General features: G+C 38.1%; 1 protein-coding gene across 1 annotated transcript; it reads right to left on the reverse strand.

The window, feature by feature from the left end:
- Positions 1–535: 535 nt before the first annotated feature.
- Positions 536–20,475, reverse strand: LOC137193588 (peptidase inhibitor 15-like). Its single transcript, XM_067604815.1, has 5 exons — positions 20,019–20,475; positions 10,487–10,605; positions 10,233–10,365; positions 3,603–3,718; positions 536–2,255 (listed from the first exon to the last, which is right to left on the reverse strand). Exons 1-5 carry the CDS (start codon positions 20,307–20,309, stop codon positions 2,120–2,122), a joined length of 795 nt encoding a protein of 264 aa, XP_067460916.1. The 5' UTR covers positions 20,310–20,475; the 3' UTR covers positions 536–2,119.
- Positions 20,476–25,124: the final 4,649 nt, after the last annotated feature.

Below are 25,124 nucleotides of genomic sequence, written 5' to 3' on the forward strand. Positions count from 1 at the left end.
CAGTGGTGCCAGTGGGAGAGTGGCTCCAGCAGATTCCGGGTACAACATCTGAGGTCTCTGTCCAGAAGAGCGCAGTCCTAGGAACAGCTAAGATACTGCACAGAACCCTCAAACTCCCAGGCCTCTGGTAGAGGACCCGAGCTCGAGGAAGACACACCACAACCCCCCATGGGAGGGGGGTGAGAGGGAGATTTTTTATAAATAAATATATATATATATATATATATATATATACTTTGTTTTCTTCATGATCTAAATTACAAATTTAAATAATTAAATTTACAGAAGAACAAGTTGCAACATAACATAAATTTTATACAAAATTACCCCCAAAAAACAGATTCAATCCATACTGACATACTAAATTAAAAAATAAAAATGAAATATAAATACCATGTAACAATGTGTAATGCGTAATACAGGACAAAAAACATTAGAAGTTAACATGATGGTCCTAATGTTAAACTTAAAGGCTGATTTTATTATAATCAGTGCTGCTGGTCAAATGTATTCAGTAGTCGCTTAAAAGCTTCACTTGTGTACCATATAAATAATGTGTTCTCTTCCTGATTTTGGAAGGAAGTAAATTGAGTTTTCAACTTACCTTATGATGTGGACAGCAAGTTATCAATAACACCAGACAGGTTCAAACAGTGTGCCATAGGAAACAATACTCAACAGAACAAATGTAAAATTTATTTTAAAATGTTTTTTGTTTTTTTGTAATGGTACATGTTACATACTAAAACAATCATGTGACAGAAGACCTGAAAAGATTATTGGACTGCAATAACAGTACAGTAATCATTGAATTATAAAGCTGGGTGATTTATCCTCCTCATCTCCTACAGTGTGGATGTACATTCTAAACAGTGGAAATGTAATTTTAAGCACCTTTCATTCATTTTAGCACCTTTCATCCAGTTACATTGCTTTTTATTGCAGCTTTTTATCTACATTATACTTATTGGTGTACTTTGACTATACATTGTGTACTCAGTCAGCAATTGCATCTATTAATCTCTCATCAAATTTTAATGTATATTTCATATGCGTGCTTCTTCTTGCTTCTTTCTCCCTTTCAAACTGTTACAGTAACAAGAACTAGTGAGTGATGTTTATACCAGGAAACTGACACTACAAACTTAGTATATCTAGTGGTAAGTAAAAATATCAAATAATGGTTACATATATATATATATATATATATATATATATATATATATATATATATATATATATATATATATATATATATACACACACACACACACACACACACACACACACACACATACATATATATATATATATATATATATATATATATATATATATACATATACACATACATACATATAGACGGATGTCAAAAGGAAAGGAAAAACATAAAGTGACTTAGTAAGGCCACCACGTGCCGTCAGAAATATTATATTTTAGAAATATTTAATTATTTATTGCATATACATTACTTTTATTTTTTCTGTATATTTTTACTTTTTTATTTACTTATTTTTATATAATGTCATTGATTTATTTGTATCCCTTATTTTTTCCTTATTCTGTTCCCTATTGCTTTTGCTATTCCTTGAAGGGCAAAGCTGTCAGCCTGGACAGGAAGGTCCGCCCAAAGCCAATTGATTGACTTTTGGTGGTTTAAATTTTCAGATTGATGCAGTGATGTAGAAGTGTACTCCAGGTTGCATCAATACACTGTGAAATCACTCCTGTGCGAGTGGTTACATGTGCAACAGAGCAAACCTCTAATCACACTCAACAGTGAGGCTGGCTGTGGTCAGAGGTAAAACAGACTTGAATCTCTGACAGTACAGTTAAACATTGCTTGTCATCTTGTACTCAACAGCTTTTTAGCACAACTAAGTGTACAAGTCCAAACATAAAGAATAACAAAAACACACTGGGCTGTGACTGCAACTCTCAAAATATATTTCACTACATTCTTATTTTCATTCTAAATGTTGTGAATTCATGAATTACATTTTCTAAAGCAGTCACCTGACCTTTTCCTGTAAGAAATGATCAGTTCTATGTTTTGTAATCCAGTTACAGGCAGTGTAATTCATTATTTTCCAATCAGAACTGTAATTTTTCTCACTCATTACTTGAACCAGTACATGTAGTTGGACTGGACAGCTGGAAAGCACATGTTGTTGCGGCAGGTGCCTCCATAGCTGGACGGACAGGCTGAACAAGGAATGCCAACTCTGTACGGAGCCTCTCCTATCCAGTTGCCCCTGAAGAGAAGATGAAACAACAGTATCAGCAAAATGGATTTATTTTCTCTTAAATTATGAAAGATTAAAGTATGACAGGCTTTCCATATAAATTTACACAGATAGGCACTGCCTGCTCTTGTTAGAAAAATTCATTGAATGGGTGCCCAGTTCTCCTTTACACATCTATACCGCTGACCAACAGAGAGCTGAAGTCATTCCACTCCAGATGTCCAGAGGAAGAAAAACCTCATTAGAAATCAGCATTGACATTTGTAACTCTGCTAATAAGTAAAAGAATACAGCCTTGGAACAGAACCTTTCTCAACAGTATGCCATGTGGTTTATGTCATATGAATGGGAGTTTTCTGAAAAAGTGATCTAATATCATTTTATTCAATAATCATGTTTCTTAGTGGTCTTTAATGAACATCGCTTTCCAAAAGTCCCACATGTCTTTAGGCTAAACGGCACAGTTTGAGAGGAGACGAGTCCAGGAGTGAGAGGTGGCTTCAAGTTAAGACATGTCTGTAATAACAGCAGGATCTGTCCTGCTGTTATTACAGACATGTAAAAAAAGATTATTTTACTACACTACTAGGAATAATCAGGCCATACTTAAACTCAAAAAGAAAAAGGAAATTGAAAAAGTAAATTTAAAAAGTAAAATGATAATTTGAAAATGTAAAGTGAATGAAAAAAGTGAAACTTAAAATGCAAAAGGTTAAATGGAAATGCTCAAACTGAAAGCTTAAATTATTAAAATGAGATTGAAAATGGAGATGCACAAAAAAAAGGCAAACATCAAATATAAAACTCAAAATGCGAAATGGAAACACTTAAATGGAAATACTTAAATTAAAAACTTAAATGCACAATATGTAATTTCTGCCACTAGGGGTCTCTCAATCAAAACAATAACAATGTTGTGATGTTGTGAAGTCGCGTGGGATAATGGGAGTTATTGTCTTCATTGTTAAAAAACCAGCTTCTTCAGGTTAGGATTACTCCAGTGTTCAGTGTTGAGGATGTTTTTACCAGGAGCCGAATTATCCACATAGAAATATCCTTACACATAGAATGTGTAGTAAAGATGATGTCAGTGTCACTGCAGACACAAATTACACCTCAATGGAGATTGACGTCATAGCGTACTCCAGGTTTGGCAGCTGCGGTTATCTTTTCATTGTATTATTAGTTGTACTGTGTAATGATAATAAGTTGAATCTGAATTAATGAAAATCTGACCACCACAGGTAGAAACACCATCTCTGCATCTCCTGATGAGGAGCAGACAAGTCTTTGTCATAGTCATGTGTTTTCTCTGCATGAACCTCACAGAAATACATGCCAGTGGTAAACTCATACTTGGGAGAGTAGTTGCAGACGAGGAAGGTGGCTTCTCTCCACAGAACTCCCCACACAAACATGTTGTAGCAGGTCTGCACTGCACAGCCCACTCTGTTAGTGGACGCCCACACCATCTGTAAAAAAGGAACAGACAAAAAAGGTTCTGTCTGGTACAAGCATTAACAGATGTCTCAAAAATATCTACTGATTAATATTCAATCAGACAACAAAAAGTGGTTGTCTATGACGCTGTTTTCCAAGAGAACACAGAGAGAAGATTTAGACAAAAAACAATTCTTTAGTGTAAGGCATGTTCCCTTTTAGAGATAATGTACAGTAAACATGTGAAGCATAAGCATAAGATCATGTTCATCCATCAGTGTTACCTAAGCAGGAACATTTTCTTTGGCAAGTAAATTTTAGCAGTTGATGAGTATGTGTACCATGCAACAGGAACAATATAGTAAACATGTTTATCACCTGCATTAAACCAAATTCACTGTGGCTGCTACATCATATCATTCAGCTCTTAAAACAAGCGTACATATGAAGAGTCAAAGAGGTTTTCCTCGCCGTAATCATTCCTCCTGTTCATACTGGCTATTAAAAGACCCCTTCAAATGTGCTCAATGTAAGTGATGGAGGCCTAAATCCACAGTGTGTCCACACAGTCATTTTCTGCCATAATGTCTTTAAAAATGTATCTGAAACTTATATCAGGCTTTAGCAGACTGAATTAGTCATATCAGTGGATAAAGAGGGACTTTGGCACTAAAAGGTCTGTAACATTGAAAGATATCTTCTTGATTTGAATCATTTGGACGGTGAAGCTTCAGATAAACTTTTTAATACATTTGGCAAAGAAGGACTGTGGATTTTGTCCCCCATCACTTACATTATCAGTGCATTATAAAGGGATCTTCTAATGGTCAGTATGAACAGGAGGAATGATTATGGCAAGAAAAAAAATATTTCAATGTGTATTTGAGAACCTGACTATTGTTTTAAGACAGACTTGAAACATTGTGAACTTGTCCTTTAAAACTGATCCACTTACAAATAAAAGACTTTCTGTAGCTACATCACAGTAAGTGAGTTGCAGTTTGCAGAAATAATATGGAGGAAAAATGTTAACACATGTTAATTATGTATTACGCTGGATTCACTAACTTCATGTAATTTGCAACTGTCAGTTTTGCGCTGAAAATTATCCGCTTCTAAAGATCAGGTGTGCTCTGGCGTGGTGGTGAAAAGAAACATTCATTAAATATAAGAGTATATGTAACTAAAACCCAATTATTAGAAACAAAAATGAGGAAATTAAGCTTTTATTAATGAATACAATATCTGATTACTGTAACGCCAACGAATAGTGGGCATGGAGATTTGGTTTGTGCTCATCAAACTTGAATTTGGACATCAGTGAACTGTGAAATGACATTGTCTTTTCTTTCATGAAGACATTAAGTGTGTGTTTGTGTTCTTCATTAACATCCATATCAATACCATGGTGGAGTTGAATCAGGGACAAAGTCTATATTTTGTAATCAAGATCACATTATCATTTCTCAGAACCACGTGCAATGCAGGAGATGGTTGCATAATGAGCTGTTTTCTTGGTAAATTAGGCAGTGACATTTAAAAAACATGTTGATATTATTTTCGCTGCAAAGAAGGATGATTAAATATGATTTTAGTTGGACTTTGAATACCAACCTTTTCTGGTTAATGTATTCCTTGATTTCCCTGGTTATGTACAGTTTATTGTCAGGATATATTACCATTTCTTTGTGAAGGCTGACATTAATCACACAAATATTAATATAGTCCATAATAGTGACATCTGACTTGTGGAAAACACCCCAGTCTGTAGCCAGATTGTGTCCTTTAATTGTCTCTATGCTATCATGAGTCATGTCTTCACAGTCCTGGTTTGTGGTTTACTGCTGGGAATAAGGTGGACTGTGTTATGGTCAGAACTAATCAGAATCAGAATCATCTTTATTGGCCAAGTATATTTCTACATACAAGGAATTTGACTCCGGTTTAGTGGCTCTCATGTGTATGTACAACACAACAATCTTAAGAAAGATACTATAGGGAATAGGTTATGTCCAGTGTGCGAGGGGTCTGCAGTGATTGTCCCTGCCCATTTCCTGAATAAGGAGGTGTACAGGTCCTGGATGGTGGGCAGGTCAGCACCGATCAGTCCAGACCTGACTGTCTGTTGTAGCCTGTTCCTGTCCTGTTTGGTGGCTGATCCAAATCAGACAATGATGGATGTGCAGTGAACACTCAATGACCACGGTGTAAAACTGGAACAGCAGCTCCTGAGGCAGGTTGTATTTCCTGAGCTGGCGCAGGAAGTACATCCTCTGCTGGGCCTTTTTGATGACCGTGTTGATATTGGACTCCCACTTCAGGTCCTGGGAGATTGTAGATCCCAAAAACCTGAAGGATTCCACAGCTGACACAGTGCTGCTGAGTATGGTGAGGAGGGGCAGTGATGGGGGCTTCTCTTGAAGTCCACTGCTTCTCCACAGTTTTGAGCGTGTTCAGCTCCAGACTAATTGTTGTGTCATCTGCAAATTTCAGGAGTTGAACAGACGGATCTCCTGATGTGCAGTCCTTGGTGTAGATGAAGAAGAGCAGCAGGGCGAGCACACATCCCTGAGGGGCGCCAGCGCTTACTGTCCCCCAGCCTCACCTGCTGCTTCCTGTCTGTCAAGAAGTTTGTGATCCACTGACTGAGGTGCAGCCAGGCACAGTGAGCTGGGTGAGTCCAATTAATAATAATAATAATAATAATAATAATAATAATAATAATAATAATAATAATAATAATAAGTCCCTGCAAACTTCAGGGGGGCCATGCCGTCTGGGCCTGGTGCCATCCTGATCTGACACACATCCTCTTCACAGACCGTTAGTGCTGGTGGGAGGTTAGAGGGGAGGAGGGAGGTGATAGCAGGGGGTGAAGTTGTTTGTTTTACCTGCAGTAAAACACATTCAGGTCTTAGGCCAGGTGACGGTTGTCCCAACCTGTTCTCATTCCCAGGTCATCATATGCCGATGCTTTGTCCTGCCCCTTGGCGTCTGATACCGATGCACAAGGTGCTCCTTTACCCTACTATGCACTGGGCTTTCAATTAACTCCGATATAAACCCATCCACAGCAATATCAGACGCCCAGAGCAAATGCTCCTGCCGTCCATTCACTCAAACATTAGCCCTCCTGCGGCACTTTGAGCATCAGTCCGGTGGGTGGACCGGAGGACCCGCTGCCCTGAAGTATTTTCCTCACTGTCAATTCCCATGTTAAGGTTTTCTTTTAATCATATCCTCAACATTTCTTAACACAAATACACAAAAATCGCCTTGATAACTCAACAATACAATACGTAAATGTTATGGCCATCAGTTTTTAATTTTTCTCCTTCAGTTCTGAGAAATAAAGTTATTTTTGTCAGTTTTGGATAGCGGAAGGCTACATTAACCATGATCCTTAGCCATCGTTGCTATGGAAACAAAGACAGCTTGTTACCTGTTATAAAACTGTAATTAATGAATTTATTACACACTGATTAAGATTTTGTGTGTGTTCATGGAGCCAACCCAACCATATAAAAATATAAAAATATCAAATATAAATATAAGTAAAAAGGATAAAAACAATAAATAGGAATGGAAAAGGAAGTCACATTGTGCGTGCATCGTGTGTGCAAGGGTCTTAGGTGTCTCTGGATGTGAGACTGAGCATAGGTCCTTGTATGTGTTCAGAGTTGTGACTTTAAAGTGGCAGTGCAGTCAGTTAACAGTTTTGTGTAAGACATTAGCATTAGCAGCAATGCAGATGTGCAAACATAGTGCAGTGCAGGTAAGGTAGCAGCCTTATAGTCAAAACTCTGTGGTGTTTTGGCAGTTTGGTTCAGGAGATTTATTGCTCTGGGGTAGAAACTGTTCCTTAATCTGGCAATGCGGGCAATGATGCACCTATAGTGCCATCTGGAGGGCAGGAGAGTGAAGAGGTGATGGCAGAGGAGTATCAGGTCATTGCAGATGGTGGTGGCTCTATGGAGAAAGTGGGAGCTGTAGATAGCTTCAGGAGGTGACAGCTGGGCTCCGATGACTCTCTGGGAGCTACAAAAAACAGCAAGGTGATGTGCAAACAAAACAAACAAACGTGCACAAAATATAAGCAGCTTCAGGCCTTACTGTAAACATAGCCCTCCTTTAAAGTCCAGTCAATGAGGCTAAATGACTGATAGGCTTGTATCCTATAAGTCAAGTATGAGAGGTAGATTCTTCTGTACAGAAATGAGCATCTTCTTGTCTATGACATGGCAGAGAGCGCTGAACAGCCGTTCACTATCACTTGTGCTGGGCGCACTGAGGTACTTGCATGCTACAGGGGCAAGAGCGGGGAAACGGGCCTGGTTGAATTTCCAGTACTCCAAAGGGCTGGCATTCCGGGGAATGGTTGCTTTGCTCAGGTATGCGAGTACCTAAAAAGTAACAAAAATAGTATCCTATTAATTTTTCTTCTAAGCATTGATAGTGCAGCAGACAGCTCCGTTTTCTCTTTCTGTCTGGGCTATGAATCTTTTTATTATTATTATCAAGTGGGTTTTATTTTCCATCTTATCATTAATGTTTTTAACATGTTTTTACATCTCATTTCATTTTTTTTATTGTAAAACACTTTGAGCTACATTTCTTGTATGAAAGGTGCTATACAAATAAAGTTTACTATTATTATTATTACCTGTGATGCTGTCTCGCTTGTGGATGTCTGTTCCAAGATGACATTTTCCTCGATAATTTCTTTGTACATCTCCAGCAGTGTTCCGGTTCAGGTCTTCTTGTGTGGGGGGTATCTCTGTGCTGACCATCACCGCAAACTGTTTCATTCACGATTCTCAGTCGCAGTAACTCAGTAGCTCCCTCCTCTTTATCCAAGTCAAAATACTGATCTTTATACTACCTACTTTATATCAAACATGCTTGCAATGGAATAAAGAGCTTCGCTCAGCACACCATTAAGCGATCACAGACAGCTTCCAATAAGGTACTTTTGGCAGTTTTCATACCGCAGTCACTTGAACTGAACTGATTTCTCCAGTCAGCTGCTCAAAGGGGGCAAGTAGGGTGAGCATATTTTCAAGAATTCTCCAATTATTTGTCGTCAATGTCACTGGGAGGTCAAAATCAGCAGCATATGCACCTAAAGCCCTCTTCTGTTCCACCAGGACCTGCACCATATGAAAAGTTGAATCCTGTAGTAGCCTTTTAATGGGCATCCCAAGCTCATTCTGTACGTCTTCAAGTTGACGGCATGGAAGTTGTGAATGCTTAAAATGTCCGACTACTCTCTTCTCCATGGCTACAGCATCTGCAATGCTGCGCTGAGCCAGGACACCTTCGTTCACAGCTCATCCTCTTGGATTTAATAAAGTTTGAGATCAAATAGGCCAAAAAGTAGAGCGGAATCTGTCTGTGTTGTCTAAGTTGGCAATCAACTTTTTAAGTAACATCCACATACTGGACAACTGATACACAGATAAGAGTCTGATAGATTATAAAAAAGTAGTTAAAAGCTAAAAACAGCCAAATAAGTGGTGGCAATCAAGCAGCATTAAACACAGCCTGCACAGAGATTATGTCCAAGTTGGGAGAAGATGAACCAGACAGTGGTCAGAGAGTTCCAGAGCTGCACGGGGAACAGAGCAATTTGCATCCCCTACGGTGTAGCAGTGGTCCAGTGTGTTTTGTCCCTGATGGGACACTTATGCCAGGCACTTTATGAAGGAAGGAGTAAGTCTCTTGGAGCTCTTTAGAAAAAACCTACTCTCTCTTTGGCATGACAGCTGACCATTAGCATACTGATAGATTCTGTCAAGAAGAGCTGCAAGCATAATAGGCTAGCAACAGCTTTGACGACGACACATTGATTGATTGACAGACATACAGACAGTGTTGAATTCAGACACGTGGTGCATTGTTTATGTTTTTAAATTGGGTTAGGGTTTGGAGTAGAGGAGGTTGTCACCAAACTCTCAAGGCACAGTAATTTAACCTCAGGGGTACAATGTGTCTCCCTTACCAAGTGCTATCAGCAACATGTTTTGCTGATGAAAATACAGATGCCCCTGATTTTCCCATATGTCTCAGTCCAATTAGAGAGGAGGAAGGAGAACCAGCTCACACAAAGTATCGAGGATATCCAGATGGAGCCATGTCTTTATAAAAACCACTGCACATGACATGTACTTAAACACAGCTCTGCTGCTAATAGATGGAGCTTGTTGGGGGCAAACACACAGGAATTACTGCCTGCAAAGACAACTTCTGGAGAATTAAAATCCCCTATTCCCTTACTCTTTCTTCAATGTGCATTCAGCTATTCTGAATTTGATTATTTTATATGAAAAGTGTAGAGATTTGTTTCTGACACCCCCCTGAAAATCCAGCAGGAACTGGATAAAACTGCAAGATGTAATGTTCTGTGGGTATTAGTCGAGCTAGTTGACAGCGACATGAAAATAAAAACGTCAAGTTATGACATACATGTGAGGTATGAGCACTGAAACCTGTCTGTCCTCAGACACATGCTCGCTGTCCAGAGACCAGAGATGATGACTTCCCTACCTGTGTGTAGTGTGTACACATGGGCCCATAGCAGAGCAGGGGGCAGCTGGGGTTGCAGAGGTGAGGGTAAGGGAACACATAGTCATTGACCTCATCATACCAAGGCTTGACCAGCTGCAGGATGGACTGATAGCTGTGGTAGAGAACATACACAGGTTTGTCAGAGGCATGCCTTTGCCCATTTCATTCTAATGTTCAGGTTTCACACAAATATGAGTGACTTAACACCAGGTTCAGGTGTGTGTTGCACCTACCCTCCTGTCCTGACAGACAGGTTCTGTCCATAGAACTGCAGTAGGTAAGCTGGTCCATGTTCCCACAGACAGGTGGCAGCCCAGGCTTCTGCTGTCCTGGCCAAATCATTGTCCCACACCTGTTGTATGGAGAGTTTTTCCAGTTGAAAGAGATAGTCACACACGGACCACAGATTGTCATTCAGCTATGCAGAAGTTTTCTCTCAATCTCAGTTGATTAACATATGAGAAAATCCAACTGCATTTGCACCATCACCACACCACACGTCACACTTTGGAAATGTGCAAAGTTATTCCACTTCATAAAGGAGGAAATCCACCAGATCTTAATAAATATAGACTGATTTCTATTATTTGCACTACAGCTACAATATTTGAGAAGTGAAATTTTAATCAATTGGCAGCAATTTTAAATGGAATGAAGCCCACTGATGGCAGACAATCCAAAACAGTAGTCGAACGCGCCAAGTTACCCACAACACAATGCTCTTCCATAGCCTTCCGCTATCAAAAACTGACAAAAAAACGTTATATTTCAGAATTAAAGGAGAAATTATTAAAACTGATGGCCTTAACATTAACCTTGTATTGCTGAGTTATCACGGACACAATCGTGATTTTCTGTTGAGAGATGTTAAGGATATCACTAAAAGAAAACTTGAGCACAGTACCTTTATGCTTTTCCTTATTTTCAGTCATATATATATATATAATATTACAGTGTCAGATTTTTATATTAAACGTGGCCAAAGTGTCAAATAAGGAGGTAAATGCATGTAGAAGTAATCCCTGTGAGCAAAAAGCCCTGGCTTCAGACTGCTCTTAATGCTAAGTTTCAAACAGTTTTTTCTACTTTCAGATTTCTTTATATGGATATCTGCTTTCGGCTTCTGGAAAGCTGGCCATTCAGAGAGTGGGTTCATTGGGAGGGGTACCTTAAAGAGACAGGAGTTAAGACTGCCTTTTAGAGACAGAGGCTCAACTGAGGGGCTGCATAAAGGGCCAGTATAAAATAAATAAGGAGTTTTTTGAATTGTGAACCATGCAGAGCTACTGTAGTAGATTTCCAGAATAAAAACATAGAGCTGGAAATGAGCATAATAGGTTCCCTTTAATGCCCAAACTATCTTAAAATAATGCAAAAAAAACAAAATAAAACATAGGCATCTCACAATTGTAGACCCATTGTTGTGAAACTAATACATTTTGTGCTGTGGACCAACATAGCTATTACACATTTTGATGTGAGACTGGGTTGACTACTGCCCTTGTAAAATTTACTAATGATGTATTATTATCCCCTGACAAAGGTCAATTTATATGTGCAATATTTATTGATTTAACCAAGGCTTTCGATTTGGTTGACAATTATCTTTTTCTTGATGAACTATTGGTAGTTCTCAACAGACATAATTTTGGTTTTATTCTTTCCTTAATAACCATTGTCAGTTTGTTTCTTTTCATCATAATCAATCGGATTATTTAATTGTTGAAAAGGGTGTACACAAGGATCTATTTTAGGCCCTTTACTTTTCTCTATTTTTATTAATGACCTTCCAAAAATTTGTACTGATTGTTTTGTTCACTTATATGCAGATGATACGGTTATATACATATCTAACTAAAATTCAAAGCTCTCAGAATTTTCTTTTGTTCAAAAATTGTCTTTAATTAACAATCTCATATTAAACAAACAGAAGTCTTGTAGCATGTTGTTTGGTACTAGTTTTAATCTTAAGCATTCATCTGCTGAGTTGGCTATTAATTTTACTGATGGGTCTCCACTTGTTAAAGTTGATATATTTATACACTTCACTGTGCAAAAAGGACCAGAATCCAGGAATATTACAATTGGATATCTCCGAGATCCTCTGGAGAATACGGACCATTTCTGATGTATATTCTAGAGTTTTGTTGATATGCACCATATCTGGTCAAATATGGACTCAATATACATTGTGAGGACATATATTGTACAAGGATACCAGATACATCTTATTTTTGTCATGTATGTGTTCCAAATATGACCTTATGTGATGTCTGGAAATATCAGAGCTCAATATTTTTCTAGAATACAGACTGTATCTATAGCATATCTAAATTTGTCATTGCACAAACAAATTCAGTCTATCTTCAGTTCATATATGACTGAAAGTCATATCTTTACTGTGGATTCTCTAGAGAATACAGACCATTTCCAATGCATATTCAGAGTTTTGTTGGCACGTACCATATCTGGTCAAATATGGATGAAAGATACATCTTCAGGACATATCTTGGATACAATTTAGATCACACTTAGCAAAGACCGCAAGAATGCAGATATATCATTTTCTCAATTCTCTGTAAAATTTTGAGCATATGTGATGTTAATAGATATGCATAATATTCCAGCAAGTATCAAGTTAGTATTTGGCACAAAGATGTATACCATATTCATTGAAGACTTTGCATGTCATATACAAGGTCTGAATATGACATTATCTAGTATATAGGGATATATTACTCCCTATTTTGAGTCGAATACAGGCACTATCAGATGCATATCATGACCTTTTGTTGTATAAAATATAAATTTATGACAGATTTTGCCATTGGTCTTGCTTTGGGTAAGATATTTAACTGATATTGATAGAGTACTGTATAAGCAGGAAAAGTAGTGTTAGAATCTGTTGATTTCTGTAATGGACATTTTCTTGAATGATTCTCCAATGTAACAATAACTAACTGCTGCATTGGCTAATGGAAGCAGTGATCTACTTCTCCATAAAAGAAGTAAAACATAACCGCTAAATCTGAAAAAATTTGGACTATCGCTTTAATGCATACAGTTATAGAGATTTGAAGATGAAATTTGGAAACTACATTAAATGGATATAAGAGATCCCTCCTCTTCTGCCCCCCACCACCACTTACACACACTGCCCTTTCTCCTCTTGCCTGCCCTGCAGGTGTCGCTGTTGAAGCATTTTGATAAGAATTTAAATTATGGATTTTTTTCCAAAGACGACAGAAACATTATTTTATAAATGATACTGAGATTTGGTAATGGTTTATTTCAACCTCTGCCTCTATGGACCAGCCTCCTCTGGTCTGGATATGAACATATTCACTATGTTATATAGATATAGATATTCGGGCTAATTATTCTAGAATACTGGCAGTATCCATATTTTTCTCTATGCGAATAAATATGATATTGCTCTAAGTCCAGATATGACCTCCAGTCATATACGAGACCAGATATGACTGAAAGGTCATATCTGGATTTGGATCACAACCATGTTAGAACATAATAGGGCTAGAATTTGGGTTTAACTACAATGAATTTAACTACATTTTCCTGATTCTTTAGAGAATAGTGATAACTTTGCAGTACATTTGGAGTTATGTTGATATGAAGTGTATATGATCAAATATTTACTCATTATATGTCTTTTGGACATATTTAATGTTTGGATATGACTTATCTTATATATGTGATAGGTCAGGATAGAAAAGGACCAGAATCCAGAAATACTAGGATTGGATAACTCTGAGGTTCTCTGGAGAATACAGACCAACCAGAGTTTTGTTGGCATATACCATACCTTAGTCAAATTCAGGACATCTTGAATATGACATAGATTACACTTGGTGAAGACCCAGAGATGCATGTTCTTAATTATCTCTAGAATCCTGTAATATTTTGAGAATGAGGAATTGAGGATATATCATATTCGATATGATAACTTCTATCTACAATATTGACAGTATATACAGCATATCTGGAGTTCAGTCTTCATACAAATATCATTGAGGGTCATATCTTGATTGAGAGTCATATCTAGGTTTAGCCATATACGGTTTGGACATCACATACAGTTTGTGTACAATCTGTGTACAAAAGAAAGCTTTTTGGTACAATTAGCATGGATTGACACCAAATGCGTACCTCTGTCAACAAAGTTTACACAGTGAAAATGTCAATAAAAGGCAACAGTAACAAATTTGTAAGACATCCAATTTTTTTTTTCTCTTCCTCTGTCAGACCAGGAACTGGCAAACTCGAGCTAGTGCAGTTCATCTGGTTAAGTAGAGGGGCTCCCATGGGAAGAGACTAAGTGCGGTAGAGTGGGAGGGATGTTTTGCCTCTTTTTGGCAGCAAGTGCAGCCTCTGGAAGAAGATGGTGCCACAGGGGGAGCTACTGATGAAAATGTCCAGCCCATAGTGGATTCACGCCCATCTACAGAGGAGAGTCTCTCCAGTCTAGCCCAAATGTTTGAAACATTTATGAAGTTGCAGATGGAGAGAGACAAGAGACAAGAGAAGGAGTCAGCCAAACAGGAGCAGAAACTAAGTGTCCTTAACCACCAGGTCACCTAACTTCAGCTGGACCTAGAGGCAAACAGGTCTGCGTCAAGAGGCATGGGGTGCCGGTGGGAGAACCCAAGTTGGTCAGATTGGAAGAGTCTGATGACATTGAATATTTCTTGACCACTTTTGAAAGACTGGCAGTGGTGTACAAATGGCCCTAACAAGACTGGGCTGTTTGTCTTGTTCCCCTCCTGACTGGCAAAGCCAGGAGTGCTTTTGTAGCCATGGACCCGGCATACACCACAGACTATGATCAGCTGAAAGTTGCCATTTTAAAGAAATATGAGATTGGCAGAGATACTTACCGACAGCGATTCCGGGCCCTCCTCACACCATCTGATGAGACTCCCCAAGAACTATAAACCCGTCTTGAAGACCTGTTCTGTAAGTGGGTAGGTTTCACCAGAGCCACCAAGGAGCAGCTCATGGAGAAGACTGTTCTAGAACAGTACTTGAGGGCACTGTATCCAGAGGTGAAGACCTGGGTGAAAGAGCGGGATCCAGAGGCAGCAGAGCTGGTGGAGGCCTATGTCACGTCACACGGGGCCAGGAACCTACCACTACGCTGGACAATTGTGCCAAGCCAGAGGTTGGTCTGAGGGTGTGCAAAAAGGGGGTGGTTTAGCCAGTAACTATACCAGTCAGCCTAGACCTAGTAAACCAGGGGGGCAGGAATATACCAGGAGTAAGTCACAGCCAGCAGATAAGCCAGTTATTGTATGTTACAACTGTGGTGAAACAGGCCATACTTATTCGGGGTGCCCGGTTAAAAAGCATAAGGCTCCAGTTTGTGTTATGTACCCAGACCTGAGTTCTCTGTTTCCCCTAGGACACAGTCAGATGCACCAGTTATTTCTGTGCAGCTTAACGGCAAGGTGTGTTTAGCCTTACTTGACAAAGGTGCCTCCCTGTCTCTTATTCAGGCCCACATGGTTTCAAGGAAGCTGTGGAATAAGGAGAACACTGTCCCTGTCATCTGTGTCCATGGGCATGAAGAACAGGCCCCCACCGCTGAAGTATTCATTGACGTGAAGAAGCAGGTCTATTTGATGAAGGTTGGTGTAGCCCCTGAGTTGCCCTATCCTGCCTTACTACGGACCTGCCTACTCTGTATGACCTCATTCAAGACAGTAGGCAGAAGTTTTGTGGGGTAATTACACGCTCCAGTGCAAGGGTACACACAGTCACAACAGTCCCTGACACACTACCACCTGTTGAGACAGAAACACCTGACATTTCAGCACCCACTACAGTTGAGACAGCCTCTGAATTGCTACTTACAATCCTACCAGACAGCAAGTGGGGGAATATATGTTGCAGTCAGTAGAGGAGCCAGAGCAGGAACCTGAAGCTCCAGAGTTAGATGTAGATGTTTTCCCTAGTGACCTTGCCAGGCAGCAGTGTGACAATCCCACTCTTTCAGACTGTTTCCAAAAGGCACAGAAAAGCTCCACTGTTAGCCCCCTAAATGCATTTTTTTTGATTGACAATTACCTCCTTTACAGACAGAGTGACTGCGGCACGCAGCTAGTCCTCCCCAAGACATGCAGAGAGGAAGTGCTGAGAGTAGGCCACACAGTCACCTAGGCTTTATGAAAACCTTTATGAGGATTTCAAAGAGGTTCTTCTGGCCAGGCATGTATAGTCAGGTGAAGGAATATTGTAAAACTTGTCCAGAATGTCAGCTCACAGCAGGCAGATCTACAGTTCCAGTGCCCCTCATACCACTCCCAGTCATTAGCACCCCTTTTGAGTGGATTGGTGTGGATATAATCGGCCAAGTTGAGAGAAGCCAGACAGGAAATAAGTTTATTCTTGCAGTGCAAGTGTGGTGCATAGGAAATTGCCCACTTATTTAAATGTGTTATTTTTATATGTATAAACTTTGTTTTGAACATTAATAGAACCCCCCATTCAATTTCACATATTTGTTTTTGGGCTGTAAAAGGCACGAGATCACCTGGGGGTATATAAGGCATGAGCCTGCGCTGCATTCTTCAGTTGGCAGTTAATGTACAAACAGTAAAGCCACGGAAGATAAGCCGACTCACACTGTGTTTTAATTTGTTCTTTCTTGTGAGTAAATGTCATGTAAGCATGTATACAGTTTTTTGGTTTTTCTATTTAACGCCCTGTTATGTATTGTAGCGTGTAGTTTGTAGGTTATCAGTGGTATTTGCGCTAGCTTGGTGGGACAAGTTGGCACCAGCTTGCTGGTTACGATGATGGTTATCCTCTAATTACACCCATCAAAACGCCAAAGGGAGTCAGATGTAAGGTTTGCCTGACTCCACTGATATGTATGTGTAAGATTTAATGTTAGTGTTTTGTAGTTTATATTTTCTTTGTTTTACTAATTTTCTTCTAACAGTTAATAACATTTATTTTCAGTTCCAGTTTATTTTCAGTTTGTTTATAATGGTTATAGAATGTAGACAGTTCACAGACAATGTAGACAATGTAGCCAGAGCCTGAACAGCTGATTAGCAGCACTGTTGTTTACCGTTGCCAAGGCAACCAGGCAGCTCAGCTAAGTGTTGTTTGACTGAAGTTATGAGGGAATGAGATAATTGTTTTATACTGGAAATGATAAGAATTGTACATAATTGTATATAACAGACTGATATAGCTGCTAGCTGTAGACTTCAGCTAATGCAGCTGTAGAGTTGTCAAATATGAAAGAAGAGGTTTTTGGATGACACCCTCTCCAAGCTTCAAGAAAAGATTTAAATGTGCTCAAATATCCTCCAACAGGCAATGGACCAAAATATCCTCATAAAGTTTGAGGGTTGAGAAAGTTTTTTGGAGAGAGAATTCACTGGTGTTGACAGAAAGCTTGGACAGTGAGGGAAATCAGTGCAGCTCCTCCAGCAGCAGTCTACTCATACTGATGAGAATACTTCCAGTTAGTTGAAAATCATTATTTGGATTTTTTTGTTTGTTTGTTTGTTTTGTTTGTTTTTCTTTGTTTTTTTTTTTTATGACAGTCAGAGTCTGTTCTTTAAATCAGCACCACAGACAGCGACAACCAGCTAACTGACAGCTCACAGGCTGCAACACAGTGCAGACCTTCCAAACACAACAATGGAGTGAACCTACAGAGACCAATGTTGCCAACTTAGCGACTTTCTAGCTAGATTTGGTGACTTTTAAGACCCCTTTAGTGACTATTTTTCAAAAAAGCGACTATTGACATATCTAGCAACTTTTTGGACAGACCTTAACTCCTCTCCTTGAAGGGAGTTGCCAGTATTTCTCTGTGAATGAGAGCTAATGTGGCTCTCTGGATTGACTGTTCAGTGGGTGGGACAGAGCAGCAGCACATTTTGGTGGACCAATCATAAGCCAGACAGAGTCATGAATGAGCTGTTAATGTGTGTACCTAATGACCAATCACTGATCCTCATTGTTTTTATTCTAAATGATTTCACTTTACTAAGTTTGATTTTGTTTTATCAAAACAGACAGAGTTTACAATGGTGAATTTATTCCAGTGCATGTTTTTTTAATATTAAAGGTAGATTTAGAAGCACATTGAGGAGCTGCTTGAAAAAATAGCTAATGACATAGCTAGTTAGTTTATTTTAACTTAATATTCTTTAGATCTTTTAAAAATCTTGTATGTATGTGTATGTAACTCCGTCATGACATCATAGATATGCAAATTAGTACATGACGTCATCTAGCAACATCTAGTGACTTTTCCTGCAGGCTTTAGCTACTTCCCACTGAAAATTGTTGGCAACACTGACAGAGACTAGCATTATTGCTAATATGTCTTTCCAGAGGCCAAACAAAAGCATCAGTCAATTCATATCATGTACATGTTGTTTGTTAGTGACTTCCAGACAGTGGTAAGTGTGTAAGTGTCCCAAGGTGAGTAGCTTCAGTGAGTTTATGGATAACATTAAAGCTGGTCAAACAGAATGTTTTATGCTAAATACAAGCTTTACTATCAATCATTTATAAAGCTCTAAATGGTCTTAGTCCTACCTATTTATCAGATTTGCTTTTATCCTATGTACCCTCTAGAACCCTCAGGTCCTCTGATAGTAGCCTTTTAATTATTGCTAAAGTCAGAGCAAAAACCCAAGGTGAGACAGCCTTCCTGAAGACCTGAGGGCAGCAGAGAATTTTGATATTTTTCAAAGCAAACTTAAGACCTATCTTTTTAGCCTGGCTTTTAATTAAACTTAATTTATTTTAATTATTTAACTGTCTTTTATTTAGATGTTTGAGCCTGTTTAACTACTTGGTATAGCCTTTTTATTTTTTTTAATGTTTTTACTACCCCTGGTGTTCCCTCATTGCAAGTTCATGAGAGTTATGACAGCGTTTCCTCAGTTCCTGTTTTCATTAAGTTCTTTATTTATAACATAGTCATTTATTGTTTGTTCATGGGGGGAGCATTGTTTTTATTATGTAAAGCACTTTGTGTTGCATTTTGTATTTGTATGAAAAGTGCTATACAAATAAAATCTGATTGATAGATGATTGATGATTGATTGAATTAGAACTCCTCCTTTAACCATCTTAGCCTGGTCATTGAGCCTCCATCTTGAAGCCACATACAACGCTTGTTGATTGCTGCTTACTATTACTTATTAATGTTGTTGCACGTCAGAAACGACACTAGCTAGAGTCTATTTGGTAGGTGTTGAAGCATAGTCTGAGAAATACTGAGGGTTTGTTGCAAATAAAAGCATAATAGGGCAAAAAGTGTTTTACAGGAATAACGTCATAACATTTCTACCGTACATTCACTTTTATGATGCAAACTGAAAGCAAAATTTGACATGATTATAATTGCTGTGAGTAAATGTAGCCTAATATTGTGGGGAAAGCCTGAATCTTTTTCATTATTTTAGCTATAAAGCAAAAATATTTTTTTATGCATTAATTTTTGTTACACATTTTCTGTCTCATATCTGCCAATATTTCATTAATATTTAAAGTCATTAACCCTCATTGAACCCGATTTTTGTCAACTTTATCACAACTGTTCTTGATTAGGCTATATAAAATAAAAATCTTGATCACTACCCTTCACGTGGGAATATCATTTTGTCCTTGCAAGGTTTTTTTTTTTGTTGTTGTTGTTTTTTTTTTTTGTTTTGTCTTTTTTCCTGAGACATGCTGGCATGCCAAATATTGATGGGATATGTGATTTCTCACCATATACTCCATGTTTGCAGCAGGTGGGAAGACGTTGGCTCTGACTTGGTTATGATAATCCAGGATGGCCACCATGTCGCTCTGACTGATGAACCGTTTCCTCCGCGCTCTGTGGACACCGGGCGACGAGCTGGTTTCAAGTTCAGGAGTTACAGTGGAGTCAGATAGTTGTAGCTGTCGTGGAGACTCCGTGGAGTTTATTACCCGTCCGTTAACTCCACACAGCAGGACTGCGCAGGACAGAAAATAAATGTCTCTCATTTTTACACCTTTGAAATATCCGTCAAACATACAGAAGAATGTTTTTTGTTTGTTTGTTTTTTTGGTCTTGCTGTCAGCGTCCTGTTTGTCTCCTGCTTGCTCCAGCAGCTGCAGTGAGGCTGTTCAGATGCTCTTCATCTTCATCCAACAGCTCTCATCCTGGTGAGCAGTCCTGAGGTGACTGAGTTCAGCCTGCCCCCGCTGTCTTTCAAAATAAAATAAGCTCCACTGAACATGTATTTCAGGAAGTCTGTTGTAGAAAAACTAATTCCCTTCAGTTCATAAACACTTCCTCAACATGGAAGTGTCATAACTACAATGAACTACAAAAACGAAGAATACACTTTTTATATGATAGAAAAATACAATAACACTGAACACATAATAAAATATAAAGTAATGAAATATAGTAATATTTAAATACTATATAAAAATAGAAATTTGAGGTCATCTTCATGGTCCTTTGCCATTAACAGAACTGTATTTCTTTATCATAAAGGTAAAGGGAGAGTTAAGAGGAGGACTATAGATTCCTGTGGAAGACAGGTTATAGATGTCTTCAAAAATCTTGTTTTTTTTTCAGTTGATAAATATGTAACCATTGTTATAATTATGTATAGTGGCAACAGAAAAGCATTTATATCAATAGATAACATGAGCAAACATTGGTTAAAAGCAAGATTTTTGTCAAAGCAACTTTTACCCAACTTTTCCACCGATCAAACTATGTTACTAACTTGTCTGACTTATAGGAGGTTACCCATTTACAATAGCATTAATTAACTCTTTACAGCTTCTTCCTGCAATTCACAGGTTTGGGACACAATCAAACAACACACAATGAGGGGTTACAACCAGAATGATAGCTCAATTTTCCCCTTAAAGGGAACATATCATGCACATTTAATAGGATTTCACCAGTTTTTCGTATTCTATACTCGAAATGTCAACTTCTCAAATACATCTGTAAATGTTTAAGTCAGAATCCGATCCAAAATATGAGAGTGGACAACACAAACAACACATTGAAAAACCTTAGCAACAACCTTAGCAACCAAGGCTGCAGAACGGACTGCCATTTATGGGTATGAATGATGAGCTGATGACAGCTTGTCAGCAAAGTAGAAAAAAAATGTCGCAAACAAAGCGTTCAGAGCAGGTTGAAGCCCTGACTTTTGACTTGTAGGGAGCATTTCTACATACATTAACCTTAAGTTTTGGAACTGTGACCATATTTATCATCTGACATCATAACAAGATATAAATAACAGAAAATCACAAAAAGCATAATATGTCCCCTTTAATAACAAAAGTTGTGCATTATGGGATTGTTGGCAGAAAGTGGTTATGCCATGGACAATATTTGGACAGTCTTTTTTGTTCCACTGTGGGAATTTTTGGGGGCACTATATAGAATTTAAAATTTATGCTAAGTAGCTTCTCATATAAAACAGCAGACAGTAAATATAGTGCACTACAGTAAATATGATTGATATGAGTGACTTCAGACAACAAGTTAAATTAATGATACATTAATGTTTCATGCATAGTCCTCACTGAAACAATGTGTGGAACACTGGTGTTGAGGAGGCAGTGACGTAATCCAGGTAGACCTTAGTGCCCTGTATATGCAGAGGATTAAACAATCTGCTGTTCTTATGTCATTGTTTCAAAAAGTACAAATATTCTGATCAAAATTAAACTTCTTCACCTTTGGAGGTACAGGGTGTCAAATATAATGAAGTTGTTTAACATATTAACTGTTGATTCAAGACATCCGTTTTCATATCAATAGCACAGCTGTAAAGTAAAACACTGATATGGTCCTTTAAATCCCTTTTGCCCTTTTTTAGTTTGGAGCAAGATACCAAAGGCCTTAAACATGATGTAGTGTGTATATTTATAAATTTAAAAAAGCACTCTACAGCCAAACCTTGAGTAGAGAGCAGGGAGGATCCAGAGCTGCTCCAACTCTGCAACCCTCCCAAACATTTTCACAGTGTCAACTCCCCCCTGAGTCACACTCTTTTGATAGTAAGCAACACTCCAATTCTCATCCTTACTGACCCATACATTTTCATAATGTGTAAATTACTAAGCATCAGGCTAGAGCAATCCACTATATGATGCTTCCTTCTACCCTGTCACAATCAGGCAAATATAGAGGCTTAAATATATGACATCTTAATGTTTGTAGACTCACTCCTAAACCACATGAAATTAAGCTGCTTCTGAGAGACTCAAAAGCACATATATTGGCTATTTCTGAATCATAGTTAACCTCCAGTATCCCAGATAGTTTTCTTTATATTGAGAATTATCACCTCTATCATAAATATTGCACAGATAAGCCTGGCGGTAGAGTTGCCATATATGTGTCCCAAAGTCTGTCCCAGACTTTGTGAAACTGAAACCTTGTCTGAGTCCCTATTACTAGTTGTAAACTTTACAAATCAACATGCAATCACAGTTATTGTCACTTACAAACCTCCACATGTGAATTCAGTGCTACTGTATATTTCTCACAGCTTAGTCATGTTAGTAAATCTGTACAAACTAAGGAATTTATTACACTGGGTGACTTGAATTGTGACCGGAACAAGTCCTTCAGACCTTTAAAAGTCTGTGCCACAAAACTGGGTATTTATCAATTAATGACAGACCCAACTAGAAAAATAAATACAAGATGCTCAGTTTTGGGTCTTATATTCACAAATCAATCTACAAAATACGGATTGTGTGGTGTCATCCATACAGCATTATCTGACCATTCTCTTGCATTTGCTATCAGGAAAATAATAAAGACCCCTAAAAGATACAACTTACAAGAAACTCGAAAAATTCAGAAATCTAAATTGCATGAATTTCATACGGTGAATTGACTTGAGTCATGAATTATCACTAGATAACCCAGAGCAGATACTGGGTAATGTCAATCATAAAATTGAGTCAATATACAACAGCTATATTAAGGAGCACAGATTTCAATCTCGCCAGACTATGCTGCCACTGATAAACACTGAGAATAAAATTGCTAAAACTGAAATCACTCTCATTTAAAAAATATCAGTCCTTAAGATCCACAATAATAGAGAAAACTTCAAGTGTTACACTAAATGTGTGGCAACTCTGCGAAAGGCGAAAGGCATTATTGTAACCAAATACTTCAATCTACTTCAAATTTTGGCAAGTTTATGGTAAGTGTTAAGAACTATTACTGGGGGAAAAACAGATGAGAGAAACTCTGACATCCAAATTTCTCACTATAATGTTTTTGTTAGTGAAGTTGAGAAAATAGCATTTATTTTTAATGATTATTTTATTTCTTCAGTTAAAGATTTGGCTAATGCCTTTCATACTAGTATAATTTCTCCTGTTCCCATATCCTACTTCATCTGTTCGCTTTCACTGAGCTTATGCAAAATGAGGTAATAACAATTTTGAATTCACGTAATAATTCTCATTCTACAGATATTTATGGACTTAATATGCAGTTTATCAAGACAAATGCAGATAGTTTCCTCTTTTTCTTCATTTTATCAATCTCTGGATTAGGTTATCAGCTTTTCCATTTTATTGGAAATTTTCTCGAACTGTTCCAGTTTTCAAATCTGATGATCAAACCATAGTTTCAAATTACAGACCAATCTCCATTTTACCAGTTATGTCAAGATATTCAAAAAAGCCCTCACAAATCAAGTGACAGAATATCTTCAAACAAATAATTTCTCAGTGAGTTCCAGTGTGGTTTCCATTCTAACCAATCAACCACATCAGCTTTATTATTTTTTACTGAGCAGATCCGCACTTCCCTTAACCAGGGTGATGTCACTGGAGCAATATTTATTGACCTGCACAAAGCATTCAACACTGTAAACCATCAAATTTACTCAGTAAATTAAACTTTTTTAAATTTTTCTCCTTTTGTTTTGAAAATTTTCTCTTCCTATTTATCAGACAGAGCTCAGGTAGTTGAAATTGGCCAAGTAATTTCTTCCCCTCTATCTGTGATATTGGGGTACCTCAGGGTAGTATTCTTGATCCATTACTCTTGGTCCTGTACATTAATGACTTGTCTACTGTCTGTGAATGACCCAAACACTGATATAATAAACACTAAACTCTCTTCTGATTTTAATTCCTTGTAATTCCTTGTAACTGGTTTCAGAAACAACACTTGATTATTAATGTAAAAAAAAAAACAACTGAAAGTATGTATTTCCATTCCCCGAGGAAACCTTTGTCTCATCCAAGCGGCAACCTCCAGGGCTAACAAATGAAGCCGGTGCTGAAGTGCCAAAAACTGCAGTTCCTCCAATGGCTACTTGAGGCCATTGGAGACAACCAGACTTCATTCGGCCACCTCAGCTCCACCTCTTTGCCCTTTTTGGATTAGTGGGAGTTAGGCAGCTGGGAGTTAGGCAGAGTCAAGTCAAGATGGCGACAGCCAGAGCCACCCACTTTGAGCTTCAAAATCACTCTTCAGAAACCAATGGGTGACGTCACAGTAGCTACGTCCATATTTTCTTTTTACAGTTTATGGTCTCATCTCATAGCTCTGGCCAACCAGCGAATTATTACAGTGCAGAATTTTAAATACCATAGTGTTTATCTTGACACCCACCTCACATTTGAATAGCATATCCAGAGACTCTTCAATAGAGTTTATAAAATTTATCTTAAATTTTCTCCTTTGGACACATCAATGTGAAGTATTTTTGCAATCTAAATTGTTAATTTTTTATAATTGTACAGTACTTAGTGGTATTACTTTGTAATATCAACTATACTATCACCTCCTCCCTTCTTTACTTTGTTCTATTTTGCCAAGACACCATAAGACTT

The sequence above is a fragment of the Thunnus thynnus genome, chromosome 12 (genome assembly GCF_963924715.1).
Source record: "Thunnus thynnus chromosome 12, fThuThy2.1, whole genome shotgun sequence".
Lineage (NCBI taxonomy): Eukaryota > Metazoa > Chordata > Actinopteri > Scombriformes > Scombridae > Thunnus > Thunnus thynnus.

Coding starts and splice junctions, on each gene's coding strand:
- LOC137193588 (XM_067604815.1), bottom strand. CDS start 20,309: ATGTTTGACGGATATTTCAAAGGTGTAAAAATGAGAGACATTTATTTT. Junction 10,606..20,018: donor CTGCAAACATGGAGTATATG/GTGAGAAATCAC, acceptor TCCATACAACAG/GTGTGGGACAATGATTTGGC. Junction 2,256..3,602: donor GTCTGCAACTACTCTCCCAA/GTATGAGTTTAC, acceptor TCTTCTCTTCAG/GGGCAACTGGATAGGAGAGG.